The 19,941-nt window shown below is 45.1% G+C and overlaps 1 protein-coding gene across 6 annotated transcripts in view; it reads right to left on the bottom strand.

Annotated features, from left to right (window-relative positions):
* Window positions 1–19,941, bottom strand: part of LOC133165804 (glypican-5-like) — a 60,488-nt gene that overhangs the window by 14,846 nt on the left and 25,701 nt on the right. For 5 of the 6 annotated variants that reach the window (XM_061295695.1, XM_061295699.1, XM_061295698.1 and 2 more), the window contains 4 exons: window positions 17,167–17,330; window positions 16,191–16,247; window positions 14,947–15,069; window positions 4,104–4,224 (listed from right to left, as the gene is read on the bottom strand). In XM_061295695.1, coding sequence (XP_061151679.1) covers window positions 4,104–4,224; window positions 14,947–15,069; window positions 16,191–16,247; window positions 17,167–17,330 — 465 coding nt within the window. The remainder of the gene's footprint in view (window positions 1–4,103; window positions 4,225–14,946; window positions 15,070–16,190; window positions 16,248–17,166; window positions 17,331–19,941) is intronic. The other variant, XM_061295697.1, reaches the window with a different exon arrangement.

The raw sequence follows: 19,941 nt of genomic DNA, 5'->3' as shown, positions 1-19,941 counted from the left end.
CGGCAATCGAATTGTTGCCCAACAATGTTTTTTGTTCTAACCTGAGAATGAATATCGGATGAGAAATCTATTGCGCAATGTGAAGAACAAAATGAAATTGAATTTTGAACTGCCCGTCACAACAAACTTGTAATTGCTTGCACTTTTTTTTTCAGTTGAGAAAACATTCGGATGAATGATCTTTGACTGCGATGAGCTTTGGGAGAAAATGATTCATATATATGCTGAAATTGTGGTCCAATACTTGATATTTGTCAGGCAGCCAAGCCTGAAACTGCTGATTAAAAAAATAACTAACAGAAATGATGTATAGACACCACGTAGTGGATTTCTTTTGTCGCTGACACACTTTTTGATCTAATTCTTGAATCTTTTTTTTTTTAATAGACATTTAAACGGCAATCTAGCATGTCAAGTTAAAACCATTCCGGTGACAAATCCCTGATTATTTCTTTCTTTTACAACAATTGAGATGATTACAAAAGCAGATTTGAAAGTAAGGGTATTTCTCAAGAGGTTGGCGTTATGCCTGGAGCATGTTCAAATCACAGTAGTGAGTTCCACACCCACACTGCAAGTCAGCGCAAGCGCAGGCTTAACCGTTTGTGGCACTTTATTGGCCCTCAACTGTGGCAAGTCAATCACACCCATAAGCCATGCCTCGCACGCCTCTCACTTGTCAGATAGACCTGACTCTATTTGTTTCAAGTATGCACATGTGGGTTTACTTTGGCTTGGCTTGGGCGGATACGAGATTGTTTCAATTGATGAATTACGTGTTGGAGTTGCTGACGGTGGCTCGTGACTTGATCATATTACGGGACTTTGGATAAGTGTCGCTTGTCTTCTTTGGGAATTGGGTTCTTTGCTATTTTAGGATTGACAATTATCACTTGGAAAGTCACACTGGCAGCTCATTATTCATGGAGGTTGTTATTATCATGATTTCTGGAATTTCTTCAATCCCAAAACTTGTACAATTTGTTCAATGGAAATGACAAATACCAGCAGGCTGCAACTTATGCTATGAGATGGCGGAGCCATCCACAACGTTGCTAATAAAAAATGCAAACTGTGTGTGTGTGTGCGTCTGTGTGTGTGCGTGCGTGTGCGTGCGTGCGTGTTGATGTTACTCCACGCATGTTTTGGTGAACAGATGGTGTCTTGAGGAATTTCTCTCTTAAATGTGTCCAGTGAAGTAGCATTGCAGGATTTAACAGGAAGAGTGTTCCAGAGATGGGCCCCTCAAAAAACTAAAAAACAAACAAATAACCTTACCTGAGCACACTCTCATTGCCACTGTGATAGATGTATTTTTTTTTATCCTACAATATCCACACACTATTTAAAGTTGCAAACAAATCATTTCAACAAACTGGAACCATCAATCCCATCAATCACACATAACTAGCCAGTTTCCAACTCTCCTGCCACGGCCAATGCACCAATGTTAGAAAGAGCAGAAAATAGATGTGCGAGAATGATTTGTCTACACAGCCCCCCCCCCCCCCCCCCCCCCCCAAGTCACCGATTGAATTACAATTGACAAAGCAACATATCATCTGGTTTTAATACTTGCAGTGGAAACAAGCAGACCATTGTAAAGGAATTCCCATACTAAACAGCTGGACTAATGGCGGCGAATCAAGAATCCACTTTGAGACATTTATTGTTCACGTTAGCAATATTACCAGACAGCAAGGCAGACGATAGATAGTCAGTGGAAATAGAGAAGGAGCATTAATGTCCCATTTTACTGCGGGTCAAGAGATTCTGTTTTGTTCCGAGGGCTATTATGAGCTTTGATATATATTCGACTCAACATAGACATGATGTTGCATGCAGCTGATTTACGACTGTGTGTGTATGTGTGCGCACGTGCGTGATCCACTTTGCAAGCCTGTCAGTAGCAGGTTGTGCAAGACAAGCGTTTTGTTGCTAGACACCTGCCTGAATGCTAACTTCTTTTTTTTTTCCTATGCCAGGAACGTTGAGCAAAATGTTACGGGTGGACGAGGAGACATCATCGCACTATCCTCTTAGTGCTGCAGAGAAAAAAAAGGGATAATATTAAAGCCTATTTCCATCGTTGGCCTACGGAGGTCTGCCTGTGCTTCCTTCAGAACCCATCAGAATGTTGCACACTTCAAGCTCTTGCTTGTACGCCAGCAATTTTGGATGCGAGGCTAGTTGGACGTGTTCACGCACACAACTGCAAGAAATTCCATTTGTGTGAACATACAAACAAAGCCATGCTATATGTGCACTTGCGTTGCAGCCACTTAAAAGCTGCTTCGTACATTGGAGGAAAGAGAGAATCCAATGAGTTTTTGGAAGACAAGCGTTTCATTGTAACTACCTATGAGCTTCCAATGACCTCGATCGGTCGGTCGAGTAAGATCAGAGGGGATTTTCTGGGAATTCTTTGACAGTTGCGTACATGCCGAGGATCACGCAGGCTTGAAGACACATGCTAAATCTGTTGCGCTCTTGTGAATTTTGAAATACTCCTGAGGCACCACATGATGCAGCTTATGATTTGTTGCTCTTATTTGGCATAAACACAAAGCTCAGCTGTGCTTGAGATTCCAGGTGGTCCCCTTCCTGATTTGTGTCACACCACGATGCACGATAAGGTGACGACCGGCTACCTGACGGGCGTATCACACAAGCACGCAGTGTCGCGGCGATTCGGAAGAGTTTCTTGACCGCGTCTGTCTGTGTCTGACATTTTGAGACACCGCTAGAAAAGAAATGACACCAGGGAGAAAAAGAGCAGAGGAACCAATAGCTACACTAAAGACTGGCAATTAAACCAAAGTACCGTATTTTTCGCACATTAAGGCGCACTGGATTATAAGGCGCACCATCATTGAATTTTTTATTTTGGAAATGATTTCATATATAGGGCGCACCGGATTAAAAGGCGCATAGAATAGAAGCTATACTGCAACAAACTGAGGTTGACTAGGGTTGCGGTATGCATCCACGAGCCAATAACCAATGAGCCCTCTGTGAACAATCGCGTTCCTCAAACAATCTCTTATAAAATGATCGGAACTGATGACAGTTCCATCTAACACATTGGTACTGCTTACCTATGTTTCCCTTCCATATCAATCCGTAAATTGACTCGAAACATTAACAGAGCAGCCTATTTTGAAATGAAATAGCCTCGCGGGTACAACAGCTATTCGGTGACGCCCCCTGACGACAGTTGCCGTAATGTTGGGAAGCGATGCGACCTTGGAATTGACTAGTCGTACTAAAATATTTTGGCAGAGCACTGTGTACAACCAGTATGGATCAACAAATTCATCAATTGATCCATATATAAGGCGCTCTGCATTATAAGGCGCACTGTGTTTTTTTGAGTAAAATGTACGTTTTTAAGTGCGCCTAATAGTGCGGAAAATACGGTAAGTTTGAAATTGGACCGAAATTCCTGCTGTGCTGTGCTGTGCTGTGCTGTGCTGTGCTATACTATGCTACACTATCTCATTTGAGGGCCAACAAAAGGGCAGGCCGTTCCGAAGGGAACCCAATCCTGTTGGGTCGCTCTCGTCAAATGGCCTCCGGGGATTGTGTGAAATGGCCCTTTTCTTCCTGATTCCTTTCAGGGCTAAAAGCCATCTACATGACAAACAGAGTTACTTTGAAGCAGCCGGCGGTGTCATCATCTCTGTCTCTCTGCCACTCATTGGTGACCGACCTTTTGATCTCCGTCCGTCCGTCCGTCCGTCCGTCAGTGTCTCAGCTTTTTCTTTCGACACTCATTCCATTTTTCCCAATGTCCTTCTTTCATCTTCAATCACCCTTTATTGAACTTGACTTAACAATTCCATACCATTGCTTTGTCCCCACGTCGGCAGTTACTTTTCGACACGATTGAGCAATTCAAAACGGCGGCAATTCAAATCCTGTTCATGATCGTGAAAAGAACACGTCAGATGTTATGAGGTCACCAGGGAACTCTTCAGATATATGAATACAATTCATCACGGACACTTGTGTGTGGGGCTGCTTGCTGTTGAGACTCCAGGAAAATGGAGCTTTTTCAACAGCACATAATGCCAATGGAAAAATGCATCAAACGATCTTACCCGGTTGAAGCTTTCAAGCCTCTCCTTCATTTCGACGAGCGAGGGGTTGGGGCTGCGAACTTTGACCTCTGGATTTTGTCTTTGCGCCTGGAGGCCATTTCCTACCACTCTGCCTGTGTAACTGTGAGAAAAAGAACAAGTGTTACATCATCATCGTTTTTATATGGAAAAGATTCACTCGATGACCCAGAAGAAAAAAGAAATAAAATCAATGTAATATTTACATTTGCAGATGGACATTTTGCTGTGGCTACTATTTTATCTGTGGATTGATTGTTGATTTTACTCCCCCACTGTTATCTAAATGAATGCAAGATTCATACAATGATATGAAATGTTCATGCTTTGGGGATTTAACAGCGCTGGCATTCAATCAATCCAGGCAACTGAAGGCAAAGCGCGGATGAGAATGATTGCAAGTGATGATGAATTGCACGAAAAAGCGTCTGCATTTTTCGTATGCGTTTAGGAGACACGCGTGTACAGTATGCGTATCCACGTGAATATGAGCACAAGCAATCATAAAAGTGCGGAATCTCCGGCATGCCATCTAAGCAATGGCTTGATAAGGTCTGCGCTCCTTCGTCTTTGCTGAATAAGCGCTTTGACGAGAGCAACCCCAAAAAAGTCAAGTCCTCTATTTTTTCTCACGCCAATTTCAATTGGGTCTATCTCAAAGTGGCCTCTCTCAAGCCACAGGTCGACAACAGGATTGGTCAACAGCACCTTTTAATTACAGATGCATTTTTGTGTCCCTGACAAAACAATTCTTGCCTTTATTGTATTTCCAATTTCTTAAAATCAAGCGCAATACAGATTTAAAACTGGCCTCTGAATGGTAATCCACTCGGGTGGAAACGTTACCAACCCTCATTTGGACTTTCTCTCCATTTCACATCAATGATTCATGGGAGAATCAAACAGCAGCGCTCGAAAAGGGACGTCTTGTGTGTTTTTGTGGATGTGTTGGGGTTCCGACAGGCGGAAATGAGCTCATCAAATGCGACGTTAATAAAAGGAATGCTTGTTTATTCGGATGAATGCGTTTGATGCGGAAACTGTGGGCTCAGGTAAACATTCAAGGTTATTTACAGATACGTATGCAAGTGAAGCGGCTGTGACCTGCTAAAAATGGAATCATAAATACATTATTTTAGGCTCGTAGCATCACAATGCACTAGCGAAGCACAAACTTGGGCAAAGAACACTTCAAGACAACTGGAATCACAATGCTCAACACGTAACACTGACCGAGATGAAAAGAACACTTTACTTTTCGGATACGATAACGTGTTTCCAGTGAGGTCCTACAACCAAATAACGGGACGTGAAGTCATGAGTGAACAAAGGTCGGATGATGGCAGGGGGCGTGGGGGGTAGTTTTTACCAGCAGAGCTCGGACAGTGACTTTGAAATATTCCTAGCGGGAGCTTTTGTTTGGAAAGGCCAGCGTGTTCTCACACTGCACTCAACTATCAATTGGTCTGAAGCCATTTGCAAACATTGAATCAGAATGATTTGTAAGTGTGTGCTGTGCACTGTTTCCCCAGTACCTATGTACATGCAAACACACTCAAACGTGACACAACTCAGCAGTCGGCATAGTTTTGAGAGTATTTTCCTGGACGCTTAGACCCTCCAACCTTTTGAGCATTGTTATCATAAACAAGTCACATGCATCTTTAAAGCAGCGGCAGAATATGCTGTTGTTGCATAAAACTGCTAGCACCTTGAGGCAATATCATTAGCACGGGAATACAAAAAAAGATCCCAAAGAGTGCAAGCAGAAGTAGCCGGAACATTGCGAGAGGGTCGTTTGCAGGGCAGGCGGGCTGAAATAATGCACTTTTCAGCATGTGCTCTACTTCTCTCTCTCTCTCTCTCTCTCTCTCTCTCTCTCTCTCTCTCTCTCTCACTGGAAGCTAGTTAGTGGCTTTCCCACGACACCCCTGGGTGGGTGTTCGTCTTTTGCGTACCGGATGACAGCAGGCGCCAATAGTACCTGCCGGCCAATCTGAAGTTACGTTGATTGGATTCACACCAGCCGAATTGATTCAAACTACGGCTTGCTGTTCATGAACTCTTGAGAACGTTAACCATCTATGTGTTTTCCCTCAACGACATTTTGGACTTAATTCAATTGATTGATTTAAAAAAAAGAAAAAGAAACAGCAGGAATTCTATTGGGTTTTTTTTAAAGCTGGAAATGGCAAGGTTCGTGAGACTAAATGTGAAATAGTGATCAAAAACGATATGATTTATAAAATGACATTCAAATGAATCAATGATTTCAACAAAACATTCGTATGTACGTATATTAGTTTTACTAATGTTTTAAACAAACAAATGATTTCTTTAATAATAATAATTAATAAGAAGCACGGTGCGACACTGGTTAGCACGTCCGCCTCGCAGTTCAGAGGGGGCGGGTTCGATTCTGCCTCCTTTTCCTCCCTGTGTGGAGTTTGCATGTAATTATGTTTTCGCTTCAGTTTTTCCTTCTTAAAGTCCTTTTTTTAGTTGGAAATGTCCGTGTACGTCCAACCCGTCAGCCACCGACTGACCTAATGGCTACTTGGAAATAGCTCCTTGGAACGGCTCTTTAAATAGTCTCTCTGTTCTCCACTTTAGGAGCCGAGTGGAGGGAGCCGTGTGATTTTTGCGGAGCTGGCTGGCGGCCTGGCGGCCTGGCGGCCTGGCGGCCTGGCGGCCTGGCGGCCTGGCGGCCTGGCGGCCTGGCGGCCTGGCGGCCTGGCGGCCTGGCGGCCTGGCGGCCTGGCGGCGGCTCCTCTGTCACGGCCCTGCCTGGCAAAGCTGTCCCATTGAGAGATGAGTCAGAGAGGAAGGCAGAGTTGAGCGGGGTCAGAACCAGAGAGCAGCAAAAAAGCCAGCGAGAACTTGCTGGCAAGTCCAAATATGATCAACGAGTCATAGCTCACGTTCTCAAACATCCTGTTTTTGAAGTGTGCTGGAAATTGTTTGGATCATTGCGGCTTCATTTTGAATTGGCGAGGGGATGCAACTCGGTGAATAATTGCGAGCTGATTTTTTTTATCATCAATTGTTGATGTCAAACATTTCTACTGGTTCTGAATTTGCCTTGTAGCATTGAGGAGAGACAAAAATGCATGGCACATTGGGCATTTTGGCTTCCCGAAGCAAGAAAGCAAGCACCTGCCACTCTCCTTGAGTTCAGGCCTTTCGGGGATCAGCAACCCTTAACAAGAGGTTGCTTATCATGGCCTCTAGTTACACAAAAAGGATGATGTCATTTTCCCAAGATCAGACAATCGTCTGCCTGCAGGATCTTAACATCGATGGCACTATTTTTTTTTTTGGTCGTCCTACATATCCCCTGAGGCAAGACACCTGCTTCGAGCAGCTTGAATCTGACCAAAGCTATACGGCTGCTTACGGACGGGATGAAATTACACGCGGCAACGTTGAGCTCTCCAGGGGCCGCTTTTAAGGAGGCGGCGGTTACAGCTATCGTTCAGTAATGCTTGAAGGTGCCATTGATTGAATGGCTCCCAGTTCATCAGCGCTTCCTTTACATCATCCCGTTGAATGAATGTCCGCATTACCCAAGTGAATCGGATCGAGTTTCTAACGGGGCAGTTCAGTCAGCCGTTTGCGATCGGAATTTTTCCACAGATAAATCTCCCGGGAATTGAACTTTAAGTACACTTTCAACGATTATGAACCAGTAGCTTGACATACACTGCGATGTTTGGCCTCCATGTTTGTGGTATAAAAAGGACATGTTTAGGCCAGCGTAACGAGCATTTGATCTTGTCATTTGAGCCTCGAGTCTCGGAATGCTCGCTAAGCAAACTGAAGCGACTCTGGGGAGCGAAAAGGGAGCGCCGTGAGCTTGAGTGAGATCGATGACTAATAACGATTCACTTATCACGGCGACAAAGTACACTTAGCGGTAATCACACACCGACCGAGATGCCATGTACCCGAGAGGTGTTTGATGTTGGGACTATTGCATCCCTCCATGCCTCCACCCATCCATCCATCCCTCCACCCATCCCTCCATCCATCCCTGCACCCATCCGGAATGATCCCATAGGCCGAGCCGCGTCTCCAATAGCGAGCGCGCTTCATCACTAGGCCATTACTTGCCGTCCGTCGCAAGCAAGCAGTCAGTCAGCCAGCCAGCCAGCCAGCCGTGTGGGTGAACTCCTTGCTCCTCCAGGCTAATGAACACCGATCGATTTGTCAAACAACTACGGTTGGGCGGCCGAGAGCTGCATTCATTTGGTTGAAATGACTCACGCTCGGCGACAAAGTGATCTCCCCCGCAATGTCTGAATCACCCACACGAGCTCCTTTTCTCATCTTTGCATGCACATACTTTTATTAAAGGCTATGTAATCATGTAATACACAAGGCGGCGACTTTGAGAGAAGATTATCGGATCTAAAAGGCATTTATTTCGCTTCGGAGTACTCTAGAATGATGTTGAAAGTTACATTTGGGCCATTGGTTTGCATTGCAATAGTGCGCCCTTGTGGCTAAGACGATGCACTGACAGGCACTGGAATTACTAGAATGCACCGACCGGTTGGGTCCTGACAAAAAGACTCGGCCATTTGTGATTTACCATCTTCTGGAAAGACTTCTGGAAGTTTGGTCTGTGGGATTTTTATTCTCTATGACACTATTCTCTATGACACGCTGTACTGTGTGTTTGTATTACTAATGTTCTAATTCACAGAAAATAGTTTTAGTTCAACTTTATTTCATCAAATGATTGTACAAAATAAAACGATTTGTATTCTGATACATTTAGACTATCCTTCTACTTTAAATAGTTTTAAAAATGTTCAACACCATTTTTTTTTTCAGTACACTGTGTCTTTTTAGCTACAGTAACACCTAATCTGATTTTGAGATTGGGCATTTATTATAAACTGTAATCTACTTTTAACGGCCACACATGTCCAGACGTCATTTTTCCACAACCAGATGAATTCAACCTGAATGAATCACCTGCGTCTCCCAATCCAGCCACTAGGCGGTAGCATTACTCTCCATATAGAGAGCCCCAAGAGGCGCTGAATACTCTTAATACCCAATACAGTGGTATTTAAATACATCGATAGTACGACTGCAAAGCACAACATTATGCAATCTAAAGATATCCAATCAAAGCTCTGCATCGTTCTTTAGAGAGCATTTAGTAGCTCATGATTGTGAACTTGGATTGAATCTGGTCAGTGTCAAAGATAAAACAACCGCAAAGTGTTTGCTGGCCATTGTTATTATTTTTTCCCTCAACTAATGCACAGAATACAGTTTTGTTTTGTTTTGTTTCTTGCCCTCTGTTGACATGCAATGTTGACAAGGGAGTGGATAGCTCAGGTTTGGGGTGTGGGCGTGGCAGGGTAGGGCAGGGCAGGGCAGGGCAGGGCAGGGCAGGGCAGGGCAGGGCAGGGCAGGGCAGGGCAGGCCAGGGCAGGGCAGGGCAGTTGGTGAATGGAAGGCAGACAAGGGCAGGCAGGGGCAGACCCAGGACAGCAAACTATGTCCCGGAGTATAAACAGGTGGCTGAGGGGAGGATAGCGAGCGTGATTCTCTGGTGCGCTCCCGCCACCTGTTGGTCTGTCTGTTTTCATTTGCATTTTGGAGTCAGACCAAGAGACCTGAACTGCATGACACTGAGCCATTAGTATGACACTGTTGTCTTGAGGTTTTCATTTCTTCCATGACCACACTTGATTCTCAAATGATCTCCCCTTATTACTAAGAATAGAATTGCAATTGTTACATCGCCCTAAAAAGAAAGATCAAATAAGAATGTGACATGTTATTTCATCCTAAAAATAGCACATACATGAATCTGGTGAAAACTTCCTCCCCAGTAATATGGGTCAGAAAATGTGCCTGTATTAGTATCTGTCTACTTGTGGCGCTCCACCGTTTATGCTCAAAAGCCACAAACTGCAACCACATGAAACTTGATCAATTCATACGTACCTCTTAAAAGGTGTCATGCAACTATTTTGAGCAGGCGTTTCACCTTGTCGGGTTGTACAGGTGTACCTAATGTAAAGTAAGAGTAGGTGTAAGTACACATCTGCAGTCGACATTAAGCAAACAGGGATTTACTGTGCTTGCGTAGCGGCAGATGGTGAGGCTGATGAGTGAAGGAAGGGGTCAAGGGTCAGTGTCTGTTGGCAGCTACAGAGTGCAACCCAGACATACAAACATAGACCACCGAGTCAAATGCATTTAGTGGGTTTCACAGTGAACCAGAAGCTTGGCATAGCCCCTACACATACACATACTAATAACAGGCCGCATTTTATCCTGCAGACCTGTGCAAAATCGCAGTGCCAGGAGTGGGGCAGAAGAAAATGTATACGTACGTATGTATACGGCCAAAGGTTAGTTATTCAAAGCGAGTCAGGCAGCTGGTAGCATTGACACTGACATTTCTGGGCCGGAACCCCAGCCAGCCACAACCCTTAAATGTGTCATGATCAGGCCTATCTGTCAGTCAGCAAAAGAAAAAAATTGGAAATTGGACTGGTCGTCAACATACTGTAAGTCGCTCAGTAACGTTGAAACGCCCACAACCTAGTGTCGATGGTTTGATTCATCCTCAAGCATCGTGTGAACGTTGGATTGCTGTCCATTTGGTTCCGATTCCAACTTGGAGGGTGGAAGAAGATGTGCCACAGAATACTCAAATTTAAACTGCAGCCTGGTCAGAATACAGTATTTCAGTATTCAACTACAAAACATTGGTTATTTGCTACTTTATTTTGGATGGACTGGAGTTGTCATTATTTTTAACTCCCACTCCAGGATATCATGAATCTGAAAGGAAATCTGACATCTCGGACCAAATGTTCACCTCTCATCTATTATTTTAGAAACCACCGCGCCCGAGAAAAAACAATCAATCGGAGATATGAGCCGTGATTTAGGAGGATTAAGATGTATTCGATGACGAGCATTTGTAACCATTTCTAGCCATGATGCCAATTACATTTGTTTCCGCTATTTCTTAACATCTGTTCTCCTAAAAAAAAAAAAAAAAGGTCAACTGTATATGAATACATTTGTGTCCGAGCGGGGACTTTCCCTTCGGCTTGTCACTCGTTCCTGACAGAGGCCGCATTCCCAGCACCGCTCGGGAGGGAGACTTCAGTGAGCGAGCGAGCCCAGACACCCAAACCCACCCGGAATTCTAGGAACGTTTTCCCTGTGGTTTCAGGTTACCGCACAGACACGCAGTGCGTAGATCACAGGCACGCACCTTCCACAGTGTGTTCCTGTACTTTTGTTGTTTGCACAGTGTGAGGTCGTGTTAGCTTTGCCTTGCTCCTTCCGTCGCTGTCATTCACTTACACTTGAAATTCGGGACTCTAGCCAAACAGCCTGTTGATAGTCTCACCCCGATACTAAATACCGCACACATATCTGCATGTAGTCACACCGACATGCAACGTAAAACCTTTGCCGTGAGCCCCGGAATCAAACATCAAAGTTCAACACTATGCCCCCTCGCGCCGAGACAAAAACGCAATTGACTTGCCTCCAAAGCTAAGCTAAGCTAAGCTAAGTGCCTCGCCTCGCCTCCAAATCACCCCAATTTTGTGATGGTGAACAAGTGTTAGTAAAGAACGTAAGCTCGGGCACACAGGGATAGTGTGACGGCTGGAAGGTCGTAATCCCGCCCGCGTCCACGCACTTGCAAGCTGCGTGTGTGGATCAAAGTTTGAAGCTGGATTTCCCCGGCCTTTGAACGCTGTTAAAAAGCCCACCCAACGGAGGGAGTGTGGAAGAGCGTGTGGTACATATGAGACCTTTCTCATACCACATGGCTCTATTTCCAGACTGTGTGTGTGTGTGTGTGTGTGTGTGTGTGTGTGTGTTTAATGGCACTAAAATGCAGAACCAATAGCTTGCATAGACAAGAAGAGCCATTATAGTAACCTATGGAAAATAACATACTTTCATGACTAAGATATATCAACGTAAAAAGAACAAGCGAAATCAGAATCAGCTTTATTGGCCAAGTTTGAGCAGGCCAAAGAAGGAATTTGACTCGGGTTGATTAGTTACTTTCAGCAGATGACCTGCATAACAAAAAATGCCAATTGTACTGTTTGACATGTTTCTTTTCAAAAAATCGACTTTTGTTTTTCCACTTTTTGATCAGAGTCTGGTGTTTTTGGTGAAACCAATTCATGTTCTACTGCTGAGTGAAGACAAAGCTAAGAAGAAACTTTTTTTTTTTCTCTCTCTCTCTCTCTCTCCAGGTGTTCTTTTTGTTGGGTTGGTGCTGGGTCTTCAAAGGTCAGTCCAAATGCTCAAAAACAGCCGTCTGGCAGTGGGAAGAAGTCAAAACAACTGGCGGCGAATGAGTTAACACAGCGCTTTCTACAAAAGGAAGGAAGGAAGCAAGGAAGGAAGGAAGGAAGGAAGGGAAACATGGAGGCAGCAGCTGTGGCAAGCACGTCATTGGCAGCAGCAAAGGCTTATGGGAAAGGAAAGTTGAATTAGGGCTCAACAGTGGACGGACGGGGATTGGATTTTCATTCATTTCACGCTAGCCCTAAGCCTTAAAAGGTGAAGAAGACAGGTGGGTGGGACAATTATCCCACCCACCAAATGAGGGGAAAGTGACTCAAGAGGGGCTGGCTTGCTTTATGCCTTTTGCCTTTTGCCTGGTGGGTGGAGCACTCTCCCCGCCTCTTGCCGCAACAGGCACAATCAACTCCAGATGGCAAAATGAGAAACAAATGGATTGTCATAAACGTGTAACAATGTCAAGAATTCAGGAGCTCTTGCACCGTCTGTGCTCCACAATAAAGCCAAACTTTGGAATCATGCCGTACGTGAAATATGGTTATGGTCATCCATCTCTTCGGTAACGTCGAAGCCAGCATACATGCCTTACTCACTCACCCCCTCCACACACACACACACACACACACACACACACACACACACACACACACACAGACGCACACACACACACACACACACATTCTTGCAACCCTGGGAATCACTTTGAATGATTTGACTACTTTCCTTCCAGTGGACATACTTGCAAATCACTTTGAATGATTTGACGACTTTCCTTCCAGTGGAAGCCCCGCATATTCGCATGACGGCATTGGCTGACATAAATGTTTCTGAATCTATTATCTATTCATTTGTTCATTCAAGGTATAAGCCAAAAATTCTTAAAAAATGTGTGTGGGAGGGGGGAGGCTTTCGAAATCCCCGAAATCTTCAAAATCGCTGAGAAACATCCTACTTTTTTTTCTCAATTTTCCATGGAAAAAAACTGGGAAAAAAATCCAAAATATATGAAAGTAAAAAATATGGGGGGGGGGGGGGGGGGGGATCCGTGTTGACTCCTTCCTGGATCACATCATTTAATGAAGTAATTTCAAGGCAGCAGCACAAGGGAGTGTGGTTAGGCCGCTAGGCGCCAGAAAGCAGGGGCTTGCGGTCCATTTGGATTTTTACAGTTTGTTGCCATGGTTGTCATTTTGATTTAACAGGAGATCCCAGAATAAAGTAGACAAAGCAAGAAGGCTAATGACAGCAATATGCAGAATGATTTTGTTTTGTGGACCATTTTCAGGGAGCCGTGTTCCACAAAACCTATTTCCAATACAATATTTGTGTTTTGCAAGATGGGGGGGGAAAAAAATCACATTACATTACGGTTACGTTATGATTATTAATGTTTTAAATTTATCCTTAGTGTTATGGTTGTTACTGACCGTGCGCAATCTTACTTTTGTCACATTGCTGATTTGGCGGGCGGACGGACGGACGGACGGACGGACGGACGGACGGATGGATGGATGGATGGATGGGATTAGGGTGGACGGATGGACCTGTGTTTGGCTGTGTGTGTGTTTATCGTGTTTGTGCGGGCAGGACGAGCAAACGTGTCCATTCGAAGCATCGAAGGAACTCTAAACGATACTTTCCCAGCCACGGCGCGGATCGTCGCCAGTGGTGGCGGCGGCGGCAAAGTCTTTCCCATGCAGACTCATAGGAGGGTCTTTGTTCAGGCTTTGAGGGTCCCCATGGCAGGGCTGTGGCCCACTCCACAATGGGTCTTTATGCTGCCAAGTCTCCCTCCCGTGCCGCCCTCATCGGGGGCATCAAAACGCCAACACTTTTCATGCCAAGAGCATCTTCTTTTTCATTCTCTCGGTGACTCACACCACAAAGCCAGTCTGGAGAGTTTACGAGTGGTGCCGAATGTCTCAGTAGGGTTCTGTTTTCTTATTCACCCTAAGAAAAGATCTGACACTGACCGGGGGGATGCGCGATAACACGCCATTAAAGCCATTAGTGCTGTTGCTGTTGTTGAAAGTTATAAAGTGAGTCATCTCACACACGGGGACAAGAAATGGAAAAAGGCAAAATGTGATCATATGTTAGGGATTGTGAAGTTGGCACTTGTGCGCCGGTTGCCAGGTTTGTGCGCCGGTTGCCAGGTTTGTGCGCCGGTTGCCAGGTTTGTGCGCCGACACACTGTCACGGGCGCTGACGAATGGGTGGTCTGCTCAATATGCGGTTGGCACGCAGTCTGCTTTGCGGAGAAAAGATGATGCCACCGAGGCTGGCATGAATGGCTCATACTTTTCCTTATCCAAGAATACATCACACGCAATGAGCTTCAAAATATGACTTCATATAGTAGAAGGAACAGCTGAGAGATTTGGAGCGGGTCTCAAAGTCAAAAAGAAGCTTAGGTGAGCATGGAGATGGGATTTAAGGCTTCCACAGGAGAGCCACGTTTTAGCGCAAACACATTCAGGCGAAATAAATCATTTCATGCCACACGTACCTCTCCGCCACCTCATCTCCACTCCAGCATGTGGCATCGTCCACCACGTTCTCTCCTTCACACAGCATCTCCGGGAGCGCTGAGTAGAAGGACTTGTAGCGCTGCAGGTACATCAGGAAGTCCCTGAGGAAACACACTATGTGAGCGAGCGAGAGAGCGAGCGAGCGAGCGAAATATCGTCTGCCATCTGTATGCAATGGAATCATCATAATAAGCTCAAAAATGAGTCTCAAATATTAGCTCACCTATTTTACATTTGTTTTAATCACCATGGAATGCTTCGACTCAAATGGATTGACTGCATGGATTGACCCATGATTGCTTAAATATTGATGTATATTTCTCTATTCAGCGCATGGCAATCTAGCTCGCATTACTTTCCACGAGAGAGTCATTGAAACCCAGTAAAATCGAGATTCCAGAACTGATGTCTTTTGAAGACCGGTTTGTCTCGAGTGACGCCATGAAATCCATTGCAAACAAAAAGGACAATGAAGATAAGTGAGAAAAGGTTCAAAGACTCCTGGCAGCAATTATTTATGGGTCTCCTCAATGGAAAGGCCTAACCCTCAAAACACTCCCTGTGTGATCTGGGGTGCATTTTACAGCAACTGTCACCAGTGAAGCCTCATTTTGCCATCTACTGGTTGCTAAGTGACCTGACAATGGAGGTAAGATGAATGTTCCGCAGTCCGCAAAGGGCCGGCCGGCTCATTGTATTTCAACTTTTTTTTTAGTTTTAGTTAGTTTATTGTTTAGCACATATTATTCTATCAATAACTGTGCAAGGAGGGAGACGAAGCCTAGGGCTTGTAAAGAGCTCCACTCCTTCTTTGGACCCGGAAAAAGTTGCACTGAAGCCGAGTGCACTTCTTTTCGATTGTTGACATTTTGCCTTTGATCCAAATGTACTTTGACTCAGCTACTGTGCTTAATTAGCATGACAAATGCCAATCCACACAGACATACGGTACCAAACAAACACAAGGATTTGGGCCTTCAAGTTCCTGAGAAGTGAAAGGAAATATGAGAAATATTTAATGAACAACCATGCCAAATGGGAAATGATTCAGAGCTATATCCCCAGAAGTGAGTATTACGTAGTTGTCATTCTTTGCAGTTTTTTCCCAAACTCATCTTCAAACCCAAATCGAAATCTCTGAATTCACTTCTCTATCAATGTTCTTAAGCATGGCCTGCTTTTTTTTTAAAAAAAAAAGGACATTTCCCGGATGCATGCTTACCTAGAGAGTGTTCTCAGACTATGTTTATTGTTCTTGGAGGGTTTCAGTGGGGGCGAGCTGGGAGTGATGGGAGTTGGAGTCCGGGTGAGATCGATGCAAGCAAGGAGGATGCACGGGAAGTAAAAAGGTTCGGTGAGAGACAGAAAACAGAAACAAGAGCACATCATGACACCACATGGTGAGAAGGAAAAGACACTCGGGCACATGCAGAAAACACCATCACCATACCACCACCTTTAACGTCAAATCAAACTTAAATATCGTGCCCCATATTGTGAAGCGGCCAGCTCCCACACGTGCTCTGGTCAGGTTTGGCAGCCTACGGGAGCTCTGGATTACGTTGCCGCCAACAACGGTGGCATTGCCAGACTCCGCTTGTCGTCTTGGCTGGCATGGGCGCAATGATTCGTGGCTCGGGCGGGACAAGGTCAGACAGGCAAGGCTGTAAACGTGCGTGTCGTACTAGTTCAACTGAGGCCAGCTGCTGTTAAGATTGGCTGGTATGGCTGGCTGTCTGGGTAAACAGGAAATAGTTGCTTTGTTAAGATTAAGTTTAGCCACACTGCCCAGAGCCCGGCCGAGCAGCAGGGAGGGAGGCAGGCAGGCAGGCAGGCAGGCAGGCAGGCAGGCAGGGAGGGAGGGAGGTCGGCCTGCCTCAAAGGCCAGCCAGGTGGAAGCCATGCGACTGTGTAACGCATTAAAAAAAAAAAAGAAAAGATGGCTGTGTGTATTCAAACATTTGTGTCTAGGCTTGATAAATTGTGTGTGACATTCCGGCAAAGACTAACAACGACTTTTTTGCGGGGGGATAAATAACACGTGCTGAGACAAACACTTGTCAGTTTTAGCGGTGGCTGTGACTTTTGTGGATTATCCAAATATAAATACACTTTCAATACAAATACAAATACACTGTCGCTATGAACAAATGATCCATTTAGTATTTGACCGAATCACTTCTTTGCCCTTGTGTTACCTTCTCAAATTGGCGAGCTGCCCAAGCCACTGCTCTGGCAGAGGTTTGAAAGGGGCAGCAGAAGGAAGCGGAGTCGACGAGCTCCCGCCGGGGGTCGTGACCTCCGCTCCGGTAGGCCGCATGCCGGTAGGCGCCCGGGTCGTCAGGCCACACACCTTGTCTACCTGTGGGGAACGCAGAGAAAACACACACACACACACACACACTTGTTAGGCTAAGAAAAGACAGAACAGCGGGAGAACTGCTAGGGGTAATTTCCATGAAGCAGCTGACACCTGCTCACAACTTAAGGTGAATTCGAGGACCTCCCTTTTCAAAGCGCTTCAAATGTTGCGCAACACGGAGTCTAAAAAGAGAAACAAAAAGCAGTCAAGAGGAGAGTCGCCGCACGTGCTGACAGTCAAATGGAAAACATTCCACTCGCTCATGGAGGTATGTAGGTGCGTGAGCAGTTGGGGCTAAGAGGGCTGTTGAAGCCAGAAAGGGGGGGGGGGGGGACATCAGGGTCAATGAAGATGGGTCGGAATCGTTGCTCCAAAGCAAAATCAATGACATCTCATCGGGTTAAAAGCCTCCGGATAACATTATTTGCTGCTCCCCAATTAGTCCGAAAGACAGTCTAATGATTCTAACATGCCTTACGGCGGGTGACTGACTAGTGGGTGAATGCTGACAGAAGTGATCCATCCATCCGTTTTAGCTGAGGCAATCCTCGTTAGTCTCACTGTACTAAATTAGGTTCACGGCCATGCACGTCAAGCAATCAATAGCCACCAAGAATTGCAATTTCTTAAATTCAACTTAAACGTGCTCTTTTGGCTGTTTTGTTATTTTGACTTGAAATAAAATGGTCAGGAAAGATCATCCCGCTTGATTATCGTATTTCATTTTGTCATTATTTCTTATTTATTCATTGTTTGTGCCTTCTTGTTCTCATTTTGGTGTGTGTTGTTTACTTGTATATATATTGTGTACTATGTCTTGTCACCGTGGGATAGTGGGAAGGTCGTTTCGAGTTCTTTGTGTGTCTTGGCATGTGAAGAAATGAACAATCAAGCAGACTTTGACTTTAAAAGCTATTTTTAGGTACTGAGGATTAAAACGCTCTCCGCATTTCCAGACGACTGTCCAACAACAAAAGTATGTCAAGTGTGGTTTCATAAGTCAGATTTGCTGATTTGAATTGTTTAAAAATACTCATTTGAAGACTGCTGTAGCTATGGGCCTCATATGATTTTTCGAAATCTTGCCAAGTAAAACGTTCATGTTCTGTTGGCAGATCATTTGGGTTTTTTGAAGTAATAGTTTTTCAAATTTCCAGTGGAATTTCTGCAGTGTGTGTGCGGAAATGAACATAATGTTGCGCTACTACCGTGTTGCTTTTTATTCTCACCCGTCTTTTTACTCCACTTCAGTCTTAAATCCTCTGGCTAGGCGGACGCAGGGCACACGGGTAACGTTGTTTTATTGCATTAACCTTAAGCCCCACCGGAGCCATAAAACACTCACATGTGCTGGAACGGCTCCCAGCCACACATGCGAGTGCCACACGTGTTCATGAAAACATTCCAGAAATGCACATCTATACACATTGCATTGCATTGCATTGCATTGCAGCAGCCAGAATAGCTAGAGCATAGCAACTGCAAGGAGCCAAGCACTCTTTGCGTGTGTTGCGCTCGCTCCACTGCCTGGAAATAATGGCAACATGGACATTTTCCTGACTGGCAGGTATGAAAAGAGGATGATAAAAAGGCAGTCATGGATTTGTGCGCACTGACCCCGGGACACTGTTTATGTCTCCCAAGAATTTGTGAGCTTTTGTGTACATTCAGCAGGCAAAAGGCAATATTTGATATCCCTCTTCTAATCCATATCGTTTCTCATCGTGTGACACTTTGCTATTGTTCGAGACAAAAATGTAAACATTGCGGAAAATACATGACTGTCAACAGGAGGCCCTGTTATTTTTACAGAGTGCAAGGAGGCTGGGCTTTTGATGGAGCAAGAGATGGGTCAAAGCCTGGGCGAGCAAAACGAGAAAACAGATTCCTTGTTCTGGGGAACACAGTCTCTCTTGACTACATAATCCAGGCGACCGATCGAGCTGCAGCTTGAATTGCGAGCAGGACGAGAACGCCGACTATCAATCCGTTAACTCTTGACCTGACGATAGCCTGAGAAGGAAGTGAGTTCCTCACGCGGGTGGCGCTCGAGCACGCTCACTGCTGTCGGCCCACCTGTTTGTCCGCCTTTCAGCTATTTTCTGGAACATTCCTCATATGATTGTCTGAGGACAGTGACCAATGAAATACGATGCTCCTATTCATACGGACATGTAGGACGCATGTCATACAGGGCGAGTATACGTTCAGCACAATGCTTTTGGACTAAGGTGTCTAAGTATCGGTGTCTCTTAAGTGCATCAATCATCCCGAGGCGAGCGTTGTGTAAGGAGAGGCCAGCGAGAGAATGAGCTCCAGCTAGCCTAGCCTAATTTAGCCCAGGGCAGGGTAGGGCAGGGCAGGGCAGGGCCATCCCTCCTCTGTGGGAGTATTGGCTTACAGATAGCAATGGTGGTCTTGCCGTCCTAGTTTATTTATCAAGGGATTACCCAGTAAAGCTGAGGGAACTTTCTCACCCCCTTCTTGCAAAATGCATGGAGCACTCTGCGACGGTTGTTTGGCCAGAAACAACTGCCCACTCTTTTCCCAAAGCTTTCAAAACACTGGTGAGAGAGAAAAGAGATGGATATCAAGATAGACGGTATCATTT

This window comes from Syngnathus typhle, linkage group LG13 (genome assembly GCF_033458585.1).
Source record: "Syngnathus typhle isolate RoL2023-S1 ecotype Sweden linkage group LG13, RoL_Styp_1.0, whole genome shotgun sequence".
NCBI classification, from domain to species: Eukaryota; Metazoa; Chordata; class Actinopteri; order Syngnathiformes; family Syngnathidae; genus Syngnathus; species Syngnathus typhle.
The sequence above is the reverse complement of the archived record's forward strand: the minus strand, read 5'-3'. Positions and strand labels throughout refer to the sequence as shown.